Source organism: Ursus maritimus, unplaced genomic scaffold, assembly GCF_017311325.1.
Source record: "Ursus maritimus isolate PB19 unplaced genomic scaffold, ASM1731132v1 scaffold_1, whole genome shotgun sequence".
In the NCBI taxonomy this organism is placed as follows: domain Eukaryota; kingdom Metazoa; phylum Chordata; class Mammalia; order Carnivora; family Ursidae; genus Ursus; species Ursus maritimus.
Window position 1 is genome coordinate 28,655,945 of NW_024423343.1, and position 15,118 is coordinate 28,671,062.

The 15,118-nt window shown below is 40.1% G+C and overlaps 1 protein-coding gene across 1 annotated transcript in view; it reads left to right on the forward strand.

The window, feature by feature from the left end:
- The window catches only part of DYTN (dystrotelin), a 50,219-nt gene extending 36,994 nt beyond the window's left edge, over positions 1 to 13,225 (forward strand). Inside the window, 4 exon segments of the mRNA XM_008687413.2 lie at positions 2,589 to 2,748; positions 5,466 to 5,862; positions 5,865 to 5,966; positions 13,122 to 13,225. Coding sequence (XP_008685635.2) covers positions 2,589 to 2,748; positions 5,466 to 5,862; positions 5,865 to 5,966; positions 13,122 to 13,225 — 763 coding nt within the window.
- The last annotated feature ends 1,893 nt before the right edge of the window (positions 13,226 to 15,118 follow it).

A 15,118-nucleotide genomic window follows, 5' to 3' on the forward strand; every position in this document is an offset into this window, starting at 1 on the left:
GAGCCACCCAGGCGCCCCTGAAGGGAAAGATTTTTTGAGCCAAGGAGAAGAAAGTGATTCAGCTGTCTTTTGTAGAAGCCTTTGGGGAAGGAGGTTTTCTGGGCAGGAACCTAACTTAAGCAAAGGACTATTGCCATGGATTTTTGAAACCTAAAAATCTTGTTAATGTTGAAATCCTGTAAAGAAAAGCATCATGTAAAAATGAGATCATGAATCTGCATTGTGGGCATATGAACATCGGCATCATTGTATCTGAACCAAAACCTAACACCATTCACTTTTTGAGTATATGTAATTAATATGTATTATAAATAGAATTTATACAGATAATTATCATGTTCCTATGGTGAATTTTTAGGAATGTGGCTTAAATTCAAACCAAAAGCCAAAGATTTATTTTCTGTACTTCTTGCTTTAGAGTGTGGCCAGCATCAGGAATGAACTGTGGAGAACTCATGAGTCCATTAACGCACTCCGCAAGGAAAGAAGGTAGGACCGACGTGTGAATGCACAAACACGGACAACAGAGACAAACCAAAAGCATTTCCCCTCTGCTTTTATGGGAAAAAAATTCTACAATGTTATCACCATGCTTTTTTTTTTTTAATTTAGAAGAAATTCCTTAAACAGAGAAATAGTAAGCCCAATAGGAAGGTAATAGGGGACATTGGCTCTGTTCGAGTTGTTAAGGATAACATAAATCATCTGGCTAATTATATCAAGATTGGGGGATGGTGGGGAACAGCATGGGAAAAAGAGAGAAACTGTTATCACTGGTGGTCATTATAAGCACAACACTGCCTTAAAAATCTGTCCAGAGATGACTACTAAGAATGTATCTTTGTTGTCTGCTATCAAATCCCTAGGCTGACTCCCCTGTGAAAAGTCCATCATGAAGATACATTTGAAACTCCAATTATGATCAAGGATTTTAGAGTCAGACTCCCATTTCACCTGAATAGTTTGAGGGCTCTCCCTTCAGAGATGCCCACTTTGGGCGGGACCCCAAACCAAATTCCAAGACCTCTTCAAGATCCTGGAAATTGGTACTTGGTAATTAGGAATTTCAAAGATTCTAACATTGAGAAATCTTGTTGCATTTCCCATCAGTGACATAATTTCTACAAATTCCACAAATATGCCAACCACACTGATTAAAGATAAGATTGTACTTTACTCAGCCATTTTTAATTAATTAATTAATTAATATACTCCACAACAGGGACTGGTTTAGGCCTGGGCTGGCGGATATATGGCAACAAAGAAGAAAAAAGTTGCCAGAATAAAGAGGCAATAAGTAATTATTAAGTAATAGAGTAGCTAATACATGTCACATGTCATATAATGTGACTGTCTAGAGGTTTGAAAACTGGAGACCAAGTCCAAAATCTCAGATCGTATCAAGCTCTGTAGCAATTAGCCATGGAGACAAAAAAAAGTAGGGAACTGGGGCGCCTGGGTGGCGCAGTCGTTAAGCGTCTGCCTTCGGCTCAGGGCGTGATTCCGGCGTTCTGGGATCGAGCCCCACATCAGGCTCCTCCGCTATGAGCCTGCTTCTTCCTCTCCCACTCCCCCTGCTTGTGTTCCCTCTCTCGCTGGCTGTCTCTATCTCTGTCAAATAAATAAATAAAATCTTAAAAAAAAAAAAAAGTAGGGAAGGAAATGGGAGGTGTTGGAGGTGAGGTTGGGGGTCCTGGTTTGCAGTTTCAAGTAGGGCAATCAGGGGTGGTCTCATTGCAAATACGATGGTGAGTGATGACTTGAAGGATGTGAGAGGTAAGGAGGGAGAACCTGGGGAAGGAGGGTTCCAGGCAGAGAGGCCAAAGAGCAGACTCCCAGGGGAGGACATGCCTGGTGTGTCCAGCGTAGCCAAGAGCTCTGTGTGGCTGCAAGGCAGTGAGTGATCAAGAGGAGGCAGAGAGCGGGTGAGAGAGGAAAGGGGGTGTTGGCCCACTGTTGGGACTTGTCTGCCTCTGAAGGACTTTGGCTTATTCTAAACAAGGAGGGGGACCATTGGAGAGTTTTGAGCAGAGGAGTGACATGATCTGGATTATGTTTTATTTTATTTTTTATTATTATTTGGTTTGTGTGTGTTTGTTTATTTAAATGTTTTAAAAGAATTGCCCTGACTGCTTGGCTCATTCTTAAACCAATAAACCACTAGACTTAGGAAGAGAAGCCAAAACAGACCCACAGTTCATGAATTGCCTGCCTCGTTGTCCCTTCCCTGTCCTGGTCAGGTGTTAGGTGTTTAGCCATGACATGTATGTTGTCGTTCTAAACAGAGTGATTCCAGACAAAGGGATAACAAATCAAGTCAGGATTCAAATTTAAGTAGCCAGTGCAGGTATGCTGTCAAGAGGACTCCATAACAGGCATCATGAGTTCTCCAAAACACTTCTAATGCCAGTGAAAGGCCAGCGGTGCATGGTGAACGGTCGAACTGATCAATGTGAAATAATAGCGGAGGCACAGAAGCCTCCAGCATCTTCGCCCACAGAGAGGACTCACAGCACATTTCGCTAGGGAGCTAGTTAGTGTGTTGGCCTCTTGCCCTTCCGACTCACTCAAACGTGTCCTCTTTGCAGGTTCCTTAAAAAACAGTTCAACCAATACAAAGACAAGTTGCAAGCCATCTATGCCTCGCAGGAAGAAAAAAGTTGCAGATTTGAAACCAAGATTCACAGACTTACAGCGAGCCAGGATAGCCTGCGGACCCAGCTACAGCAGATGGGGCAGGATCTCCAGGTATGAAGTGTGGGAGACCCTGGCCATCCGGACCACCCGGAAATCAGACCTCAAATTCTCTGGCAGTGGGAGGACTTCAGCCTGAAGCTTCTCACCTCACTTTGACCAGCCCTTCTCTTTCCCTCTTCTGTCCAGACCCTCACCTCCTCCCACTTTCATCCTCCGCACTATATCCTTCCCCTTCTTGAAGGCAGTGCCACTTGAAGAATTGGCGGCACCATATTTGTGCCAGTTAGAAACTACGGATCAAGAGTAAAGCGGTCCTTTCCAGCTTTGATGCTTAGCCTCTTGGTATCTGCATCCTTTTTTACACTCTTAAAAATTTTTGAGGATCTCAAGGAGCTTTTGTGGGTTGTAACTATTGGTCTTTACCACGATAAAAATTAAAAGTGAGAAGTGGCTTAAAAGTGTATTAATTTAGGGGCGCCTGGGTGGCACAGCGGTTAAGCGTCTGCCTTCAGCTCAGGGCGTGATCCCGGCGTTATGGGATTGAGCCCCACATCAGGCTCTTCCACTATGAGCCTGCTTCTTCCTCTCCCACTCCCCCTGCTTGTGTTCCCTCTCCCGCTGGCTGTCTTTATCTCTGTCGAATAAATAAATAAAATCTTAAAAAAAAAAGTGTATTAATTTAAATATGAAATAAACCCATTATATATGTAACAATTTTAAACAGTAACTACATATTTAAAAAGAAAACCTTAGAAGAGTGACACTGTTTTATATTTTTTTTTACAAATTTCTTTAATGTCTGGCTTAATAAAAGACAGATTTTTCATAGCTATTTCATTCAATCTGTTGCAAGATGTTTTCATTGAAGTACATGAAGAAATCTGGCCTCACAGAGATTTGCAGTTGAAAAAGAATAAGAGTTTAATAGTCTTTTCAAATCATCGAAGATCTTTTTCTTCGGTCGTACACAACACATAATAAGTGCTTGTTTCTTGAAGGATAGTTGCAGCATTATATCTGGAACCATACCTCCTCACACTCTGTTTCATTAAAATACGGTGTTCTGTTGTGCTCTTTGAATGAATCTTCTACCCATGCTTTTGCAGCATGATACACTGGTAATTTGGAAGTTCACTGAGCTATGCCAAACTTCCTAATGCTCATTATACAATATCCACCGCCCCCCCCCCGCCTAAAAAAAAATCACATTCATTAATATCACCATTAACTTCATCAGGAAAGTCTTTAGGAATTAGAAAGCTGTTATGCACATGGTGGTGGATGCAAGTTTTCTGAAATTCTGATTTTTGCTTAAAAACTCAACTGTTAAAATTGGCAATACATACTGTCGATTGTGTCCTTACTGTGCCAATCTCACTTCACCCATTTTTGAGAAAATATTTGCCAAATAGCCAAGTCTGAATAACAGTCCGCAAGTCATTCTTTCACATAGAAGGCAACTTTTGTGTTTCAATAATATTGAAGGTATTTTACACACTTCCCATTTCATCATATACAATATTAAAAAGACAAGTTGCGATTCAGAAAAGTAAGAGTTTTTGTTAGACCTTCAAGGATATTCTTGGGGCGCCTGGGTGGCTCAGCCAGTTAGGTGTCTGCCTTCGGCTCAGGTCATGATCCCAGGGTCCTGGGATGAAGCCCTGTGTTGGGCTCCCTGCTCAGTGGGGAGTCTGCTTCTCCCTTTCCCTCTGCCCTCCCCTTTTGCTTGTGCTGTCTCTTGCTTTCTCTCTCTCTCTCTCTCTCAAATAAGTAAAAAAAGTCTTCAAAAGAAAAAGGGGTATTCTGAAGTGGACCTCGTTGTTGTTATTTGGTTGGTGGAGTTTTAGCTGGGAGAGCACGATGTGAAGAGCACCGTGACCACCAATGCTGTTTGGTGCTGCCTTGCTTTGTACTAAGGCACCAACAAATTGAGCCTTACCTACTTTTGACTTTTCACCATCCGGGCAAATGTCAACACAGTGACCATCTAAGTATCATTGTGAAAATAATTTTGACCTCACGGGCCTCTAAAAGGGTCTTAGGGATTTCTGGGAGTCTGTGGACCACACTTGGAATTGTGGTTTGTAGGGAGCATACGCCCTAGATTTTATACCTATGGCCTATTATGAACCCCCCCTCCCCAACATACCTACCTAGGTGGATCATTATGAACATGTTTTATCATAATGCATTTTAGCTACCAATTCAATATATGCTGATGTTCTCAGAAATTCCTTATGAGGGGCGCCTGGGTGGCTCAGTCGTTAAGCGTCTGCTTTCAGCTCAGATCATGATGCCAGGGTCCTGGAATCGAGTCCCGCATCAGGCTTCCTGCTCGGTGGGAAGCCTGCTTCTCCCTCTCCCACTCCCCCTGCTTGTGTTCCCTCTCTCACTGTCTCTCTCTGTCAAATAAATAAATCTTTATTAAAAGAAGAAGAAAGAAAGAAAGAAAGAAAGAAAGAAAGAAAGAAAGAAAGAAAGAAAGAAGTTCCTTTTGATATTTTTAGAACCTGAACATTTAGGACCTAGAATTTTTCCAAATTCCTCATGATTACTCCCTGTGATATTTTAGAATCTGAGCTGTTGTATCTTTTGTAGATAGTTTTAGAAGGACATTGAACTAACAGCATAAAGTAAAATCAATAATAATGGATTTAGAAAGGAGAAAAATCCTGCATTAAAATTTCTTAATAGAAGATTAAAACTTAATGCATTTATGAAAAAGGTAAGATAAATGTTGATTTCTTCACAAAGTGTTCTTTATCCAGGCAGTGTTACAGCCACCCCATCCTTCAGCTTCTTCCTGTCACAGTATGATTTCCAAGGGTGTCCATGGAAAGGGTGAAAGGTTTGGCAGGGAAGGAGATTCTTCCCAGGTCACAAGTGCCACTGAGGATTGCTCAGAATGGGAACCTCTTGCTGACCCAACCACCGTTGACAGAGGTCACCAAAGTCAAGCGAATGCAGAGCATCCTCTACCAAATTCAGAATCGCCAGAGGCCGTTTTGCAGCTGATGTCAACACAAAGCACCCGGGCACAAAGCCAAGCACAAAAGATCTCAAAGGAAATCTTTAGCTCCCCACCTGGTTCCCAGGAAGGACCGCAGCAGGACACCTCCCAGATTGTTCCCACTGAAGCGAAGGGTCCTGCTCTGGCACCGGCAGAAGGGNNNNTAACATCCAGGAGGGAAAGGATGAGCAAGAGGAAAGGGAACTGCAAGAACTGTTGTCAAAACTTGCAGATGTCTTCACTCTGGAAATGCCGTCAGGTAAGATTTTCGCAATCAATGGAGATAGTGATGGCCAGGGATTCAGGCTGCCTTTTAAACACTTAATTTTTTTAAGGGCGGGGGGAAGGGGGGCAGAGGGAGAGGGAGAGAGAATCCTCAAGCAGACTCCCTGGTGAGTGTGGAGCCCTACACAGGGCTTGAGCCCACAACCCTGAGATCATGACCTGAGCTGAAATCAAGAGTCAGATGCTTAACTGACTGAGCCACCCAGCTGCCCCTAAATACTTGATTTTACAACATTATCCCAACAGCTACAACTCATCTAGTAACAGTCAGAGTTGTGAACCTTTTGGACATCGGTAGCATCTGTGAACTTCATGTCTAGTATTGCCCAATTCACAGGGTTTTCGTGAGCATTGATGGTGATAGACCATAAGAGATTTTACCTGACACAATCCAAGCATTCAATAATAGGAAATAACTACAAATATTTTAGGAATCAGCAGCTTTCATAAGCTGAACTGGAGAAACAAAAACGAAAAATAAAAATGAGATGAAGATGTCAAAGACTAAAAGACTTTCTAGAAAAAAAGCCAAGTTTGTATGTGAAATTTAAATTATATAGCATTTACATTATAAAATATTAAATTATAAAATATAAATAAATAACAAATACTAGATCATTTTGTTATTGCAGTTATAATTATCAATAGTACTACAACAAATACTACTGGGCAGCTTGATGTTACCACTTAAAAATGAGGGTAATAATTACGCTCTTTTCTAGAGGATCATTGATTACGTTTCAATAATGTAAGTAGTACCATCATTATCATCACCATCTTCTTCATAAGCTATGGCTCATTGCTAAATTCTGAAGGCTCTTTTAAAAATATTTTTAAACTACAGTTATTTCTTCTGTTTTGGACTAACACTGTCTTAATTATAGTGTTTTGTTACCTTAATATATCTATATACCTGTATCTGTGTCTTTTTTGAAAGCCTCAGATCTTTTATGTTCCAGGAATCATCTAGAGATTTGTGATAAAACAAAGGATAACATTCTCACGTGTTTCTGAATTGGAAGACACCTTCTCAAAATATTTCTGAATTGGTGGATGAGTTTGCTAGAGCTGCCATAACAAAGTATCTACCACAGCCTGGACAGCATAAACATCACAGATTAATTTTCTCATAGTCCTGGAGGCTGGAAGTCTGAGATCAAGGTCCCTCTGTAGGTGCCTTTATCCAAATTTGGTCTTTTTATAAAGACACTACTCATACTGGGCTAGGGCCCACCTATATAACTTCATTATAATTTAATTAACTCTTTAAAGAATCTACTCCAGATATATTCACATTCTGAGGTACGGGGGTGAGGACTTCCACCTATGAATTTAGGGAGGGAGACACAACCCATCCCATTGGAGAGCTGTAAAATCAGGACATCATAATGTCAGTTATATATTGAAGCTGACAGAGCTGAGTCAATGAAGTAATCATTTGGTGATTCTAAAAATCTCTACGTGAAGCGTTGGGGGCACAATCCTTGTATTAGAGAAGACAAGGTCACAAAGAAACCAGAAGCATGCTCAGACTGCCCGAGACAAAGACAGGATGGGAACTCCTTGTGCCTGATTCTGAGGCCGACACAAGATTCCACCCACTGTGTTTCCATCTTAACTTCTCTGGGGTCGTGATGAGTACTCAAAGTGAAGTCAACATCTACTTGAACTTCTTAGGAAAGTTTTACATAAAAATTTGACTTCTTTTCTACAAGTCTTTTAGTCTTTAACATCTTCATGTTGTTTCTCCAGCTGAGCTTATAAACGCTGCTGATTCCTCACAGACCTCACAAATCGAGTAGGCTGTGTTGCACGTTCCAGATTGCTAATAAGCTAGGTTGACTACACACATTGGGAAGACATTGTCCTAACGCTCATGTAGCTTGATAACCTGAAACTAAAAGATTCATGCATATTTTAAGTTATTTTATCAAAGTCTATTTATAAAAAATATCTGTATATCTATATATACACATATGATTATATTATTAAAAGGAAAATCATGAAAGGGTAAAGCTTATTTCTACATTTAGATGATGCAATAATGTATAACGATGCAATTAGTATTGTCCAATCTTGTAGAAAATGCAAAAAAAGGTCTCAAAATATTACCTCATCTTCCACTTAAAGTTTGAATTAAACTATTGAGATGTTTCTGCTGAAAGTATGCATTATTATACAAAAGTGCTTATGATGTTAGCAAGAAGGCGCACATTTTCCTTTCTGTTGTTACAGTAGTGTATACTTTGTGATGATTCAGCAAATGTTAATTTATAAGATTTTAATTTACAATCTTATTTCTCTTATATCAGCTTTGTTTCCTTAATGTTTTTTAAAAAAAGATTTTATTTACCTATTTGAGAGAGAAAGCGAGCGAGTGAGTGACAGAGAGAGAGCATGATGTGGGGCGGGGGGCGGGGAGCCCGATTCCAGGCTCTGTCCCAGGACCCTGGGATCATGACCGAGCTGAAGGCAGACGCTTAATCAACTCAGCCACCCAGGCGCCCCCTCCTTAATGCTTTTAAGCATAGGATCTATGTTGATCTCCATGGCTATTTGCATTTATTAAACACTGTCACTCCTAATTCAAATATTTCTAAGTAAGTTTATGTCTCTGTTCGGTCTGGTTTTGAATATGATCCTGTTCGCAAATTCTACTTAGCCACTGGCATTTTGGATTTTAAAAGTACACTGTACAACTTATGCATAATCTATGCATGCTTACCAGAATTACACCAAACCTAATCAGAGCCAGAAGTGTGATAACTACAAACAAAGAGGTGGAAGGGCAAACAAACTAAATCAGGGTATTGGTTACCCTTGTTTTATTTCTCTGTCCTGGATGCATCAGATAACAGCTCCATTTTTGTCATTTTGGTCATTTTACTACTCCAGTTTTTTTTTTTAACTTGAGAATTATTCGGAAAATTAGAAATTCCCTTGTTCGTAACATGCTAAGATTTACTCAGACAGTGTCAACACATCCAGCCAGTGTTGTGATCGTCCTTGTGACTCGGACAGGCCGGACCAGCTTCATCCAGGGTGGAAATCAAATGCGAGCCAGCAGGAGGCAAAAGCAGAGTTTACCGAAGATAGAGAGAGAGAGTGACAGAGTGTCCAGGAGACTCAGAAAGGAAAAGAGGGAGTCTTGTCTTTGCTTGGGGTCTGGCTTCTTCTCTGATTTCTTCCCATTCAGCTTTCCCTCGCTTCCCCTATGATCCTCTGCACTGTTTCTTATATTCCACATGTGCGTGAAACCATACGATAATTATGCAGAGCAAAATAAGTCAATCAGAGCTGACTGTCCCTTTAGACTGGAGTTTTGCTAAGGAATCAACACATTTAGGAAATTAAGATGCACTTTACATTACTTAAAACTTAATAAGACTAAAACTGCAAGCCTGATGGTCAGTTTGGAGGTAGTTGTAGACATTTACTGAATAGCGTCATTCAGTATCAAGACAGGATAACAGGATTTCAGGAGACTGCGAGAGTTTCATAGAAAGTCTGTAGAAGAGTTGCCCCAAACCTCTTGGAATTCCAAATGTTGGGTTGAAAATCAGTAGCAAACAATCTGCTTACACTTTCAGTAAAGGAATTCAATTTGAAAGTGTCTAACACAATCTGCTTCTGTGGTGACAAAAAGAAGACATAATACTCTAGTTTTATTTTTTCATTAAATTATTTTCATTCCATTTGTGAGTGAAATTTCCCGTGTCCTCTCTGAAACCCTTTCCCCAGCTCCTCTCCCATCCCTCTTTGTCATCTGTTTATCACTGTACGTTTTCAGGATGAGAAGGGAAGCCCAGGGAGTGGATGTGGGAGGGTTAGTCCTGTTCCTTTCTTCTTCACATGAACCCATCATCAAAGTATTATTATAAATAATCAGGAAATGAAGCTTGAACTTTATAGCAAATTCTAAGGAAATGAAAAGCAGTGCAAGCTCAGGGAGAGAAGTGCAACGCCTTTTCTTTAGCTCATTTATTTAAGAAGGTAGTCTTCTCAAATATTGCCTGGAGGTCCTGGGAGGGGGGTGGCGGGATACTGAAATCTTGTTGAATCTTTCTCTGTCTCTCTCACTCTCTCTCAAACATATATATCTGTGTATGAATGTACATATGTAAGAAAAAGTAGAAGCAATTGTTCTCAATGGGAGAAGATACAGACTTCCAGCAGCTAAGCTCCACGAAGGTAGAAAAAAATTTCTAATGGATTCATCATTCATTCACTCATTTATTCATTCAACAAATATTCCTCCAGGGTTTACTATGTGCTGGATGCTGGGCATTCATTTTGAAAGGGGTACATTAAGTTTTTAAGATACTCTAGCATTAAAAAAAAAAAAGAGATACTCTGGCATTGTGTGGAGAATGGTTTGGAGAAGGGCAAGGGGAGAGCACAGAGACCCCGTAAAAGCCTGTTGTAATCTAGGCAGGAAGTGGTGGTGGCTTGGCCTGGGGGGATGGAATACACTTATTGTAATGGGGGAGCTGAGATGGGGGACAGCACATCAGGAGTTCTGTCTGGATCACATTAAGTGTGAGTTTCTTGAAAGACATCGAAATGGGAATATCAGAGTGCCCATCAACGTGTACAATCTGGAGCTCACGGGAGAAGTCTTAGTACAGAGTAGATATACAGTACATATGGGTTTGCTTAATTAGTTGTTGTTGTAAGGAAGACACGGGCTCAGCATTTCTGTTTCCCAGCGGAGTAATCCTAGGACCAGATAACCTAAGACTTTTTAATCTCTATATCTATCATTCTGATAGCCTGATTCATTTAGACACCTGATAGGTTTTTAATTACATTGAAGTGAATTATGTTCCCATTTGTATTTCCTTTGGACTGTCGATTTCACAGGTATTTCTAACGTCTCATTAGGCTACCACCTGTGCAGTACATTAATTCAGTCCCAACATGTACGGAATCCCAGGCGTATGCCAAGCATCATCCTAGGCGCTAGGTGGATGTATATCTTTGGCTTTTTTAACATTCCAAGGGACTGAGGCTTAAAAAGAAAACAGCCAAATAATAAGAAAACTTTCCATGAATGAAATGGATTATTGCTTTTCTATTTCTTTATTGCTGTATTTTAAGTTTTTATCACTGTGGACTGAGAAGCAGAATATCCTAAAATAAGTTTGCCTCCAGACAAGGGTTTTTATTCAGGCAATAAAATATTGTTTATTTGAGGTTCTTATAGTTCTAGAACAGTGTTAGAGAATAGATAGGTTCAAAAAGCCATGAATCCTCTCCTCTTACATTCAACAGAAAATAGCACAGAGGAAGCCATTATACAAATCATAAAACTAAATTATGTAACTATTAAGTCTTTCATTCCCTGTCAATTCCCATTTCATTCCCATTCAAAACTATTAAGTTTTCATTCCCTGAGACTTTATATTTTAGTTAATTACACAAATAATGTTATACTACATGTTCATCACAGTATCGAGATGCCTGAGTGGACAGGATTTTAAAAAAATGGATTCATTCATTGTGTCCTTCACTCCTTGCCACCAGTTTCTCAAAGATAATGACTGTTAACAGTTTGAGTTTTCCCTCCAACCTTTTTCTCTGTATATTTGTATGTCTTTCTTTTCTCAACATAACTTAGATTGTTCTTTTGCTTTTTTTTCACTTGATAATATACCTTAGACATTGAACAATTTCATTTTTTATCACAGGGTATAAATGTAGCCTAGCTTATTTATCGGTCTATAATAAAATTGCTTCCAACTTTTTATGACCGTAAGAATGATTTGGTGAGTATCTTTATGACCTATATCTTTGTAATCATATGTGAATATATTTGTAGGATCAATTCCTAGAAATGTAATTCTTAGGTTAAAAATTATGCATATCAAACTTTTGGTTGATAACTGCCACACTGTAGATCTTTCTACAACTCAATCCCTATTATAGGAGATTGTAGGGGACCGCTCCAACCATTCATCAGTAGCTACACAGCGGAGGTTCTCAAAGCATGGTCCCTAGACCAAGGGCATCAGAATCACCTGGGACTGTATTAGAAATGCTACTTCTTGGTCCTCCTCCCTGATAAACTATATTAGTTAGGGATCTCCAGGGGAACAGAACCAATAGGATAGAGATATAGAGAAATAGAAAGAGACTTATTTTAAGGAATTGGCTCATGTGATTATGGAGGCTGACAAGTGTCAAGATCTGTCAGTAAATTGGAAACCTAGCAGAACCAATGGGTGTAGGGCCGGTGCAAAAGCTGGCAGGCGAAGGACTCTGGAAGAGCTGATATTTCGACTGGACGCTGAAGGCAGAGGAAGACTGATGGGGCAGCGGCAAGGCGGTCAGGCAGAAAGAGTTCTCTTACTCAGCTTTTCTGCTTAATTCAGGCCTTCCACTGATTGCGTGAGGCCCAACCACATTAGAGAGGGCAATCTGCTGTAGTCAGTCTGTAGATTCAAATATTAATCTCATCCAGAAACACCCCACAGCACACCCAGAATAATGTTTGACCAAACCTCTGGGCACTAGTAGCCAAGCAGGTTGACGCATAAAGTTAATCACCATGTATACTGAATCAGAGTTCTTAGGGTAGGAGCCAGCAATCTGTATTTACTCTCTCCAGGGGATTCTGATATACATCAGAGTTTGAATACCACTGCTCTGGAGTGGGCTTTCTGGCTACTCAGATTTGTGTTCAGAGTCATGGAACATGCCCTTTAAGAACTCACAACCAGGGGCGCCTGGGTGGCACAGCGGTTAGGCGTCTGCCTTCGGCTCAGGGCGTGATCCCGGCGTTACAGGATCGAGCCCCACATCGGGCTCCTCTGCTATGAGCCTGCTTCTTCCTCTCCCGCTCCCCCTGCTTGTGTTCCCTCTCTCACTGGCTGTCTCTATCTCTGTCGAATAAATAAATAAAATCTTTAAAAAAAAAAAAAAAAAAGAACTCACAACCAAGTTGTATTAGTAATCGGTCATGGCAAATAATAGCCATCTTATTCACCAGCTGGTAGAAAAAGGGCATTGTCATCAGGAACTGGGGAGAAATGGTTTCTGTATCTTCTCTGTGCCAGAGCTTTAGAAAGATCAGCTTGAAAACCTACAGGCACTTTCTCTGAAAGGCTCTCCTGTTTGTTGATTCCAGGCCCGCAGCCTTCAGTAAACATGGACCTGTACCGTGGAGCTGAGCTGGTGTGCAAGGCCTTCTCTGCCCTTGTTGATCAAATCACCTTGTCCAGCTTGAAGTGATAAGGAGTCCAGGCTCAAAGGCCCCTTGGGATGATGATGAAACATATTTTCGAAATCTCTACTGAAAGAAGTAAGCCTTTGCTTCTCAATAATTTGGTGAGCAGCATGAAGAAAAAGAAGCTTTATTTTCTAATCTCCCTACTCCTGTGTCTTAGTTCTTCACTTCAGAGTGAATCCTTGGGAGTGAGGGGTGGTAGAGGGAAATGGAAAGAAGAGGCCAATTAAATCTGGATATGCTGAGTTTCCCGTAGAGGGCTGTTCTTAATGTGAATACCTTGGTAGTGATATCCAAGTGTGTGACTTACATGGATTCATGCAGCTCTTCTCTTCAAGTATCATTTAAATTAGTGAATCGATGACCAGCTTTTCTATCTGGATGCTCTTGATGGAGAAAAGGCAAAGAAATAAACACACACACACACACACACACACACACACACAATTGAGTGTATGCAAAACTGGTGAAATCTAAATAAAGTCTGTGGATTGTACCAATGTCAGTTCCCCAGTGCATTATACTATAATGATGCAAGATGTTACTACCATTGAGGGGAACTGGATGAAGACTATACAGGACGTCTCTGTATTATTTCTTACAACTGTATGTGAATCAACAATTATCTCAAAATAAATTTATTTTGAAAACATAACATTTCTCACTAAAATCCTATATCCAATGACTTTGGCTGAAGTACCTGTCAGCCTCCTTTCTCTGTGTGTATGATTGGGGTATAGATGTTTAATTTAATAATGTCCGAGATATAGCTAATATTTTTTGACTATTAGAGCACTTAGTTTCTAAGCACCTTATAAGTACTAACTCATTTAATCCTCTCAACAAAACTAGCAAGTAGATATCTCATTTTATGAGGGAATTATGGCACAAAGAGGGTCAGGAACTTATCAAAAGTTGCTTGGCCAGTAGCTGATGAAGTTGAGATTTGAACCCGGCTTCTGAGCCTATACTCTGCTCTGCACTTTTCACGATATAGTGCTCTGATTCCAGTCTTTTGCCTACTATCTCTACGTGCAATCCATGTTGCTCTTAGGCTATGGGTTTTTATTTATATGATCTATAATTTCTAGTACTGTTCCAGAAGAAAATAATGTCCAATTGAATAGGATTAAGACTAGGTTATCCGCAACTAATGAATCATTGAACTTTACATCAGAAACCAGGGATGTACTGTATGGTAACTAACATAATATAATAAAAAAAACATTAAAATTAAAAAAAAAGACTAGGTTATCCCTGTTCAATCTCATGCCAATATTTGCTTTTCAGCCTATTACAAATTTTTTATTTTGATCATATTCACTGTCCTTCTCACTTTACTCCAGCTTCTTCCTTATAAGTTTAATAAGCATCCCCTAGAACACTGATCAGCAAGGTACACCCCACAAGCCAAATCCTGCCCACTGCCTGTTTTGTCCAAGCTATGAGCTAAGAGTGGTTATTAATCATAAAAAATGGTTGAAAGAGTCAAAAGAAGAATATGTTGTGACACCTGAAAATGATATGGATTCAGATTTCATTGTCTATAAACAAAGTTTTATTAGAATACAGCCATGCTCATTCATGCACGTAGTGTCTATGGTTACTTGTATTCCACAAAAGCAGAATTGATTATTAGTTGCAACAGAGAGCAGATGGCCTACAATCATATGATATTGGCTATCTGATCCTTTACAGAAAAAATTGGCAGCCCCTGTTGTATAGTACCCAGGGGAGGCAAGAGCAAAGGGCAGGCTTTTCTGTGAGCAAGAGCGGCATTTCTTCCATGATTTATAAGAGACAATAAGTTTACATGACGGTTTTTAGGAATATGATGAAAGGTATTAGAGAAAGTGGCATGAAAGTAGAACCATGAGTCCACGTAGAAATACATACAG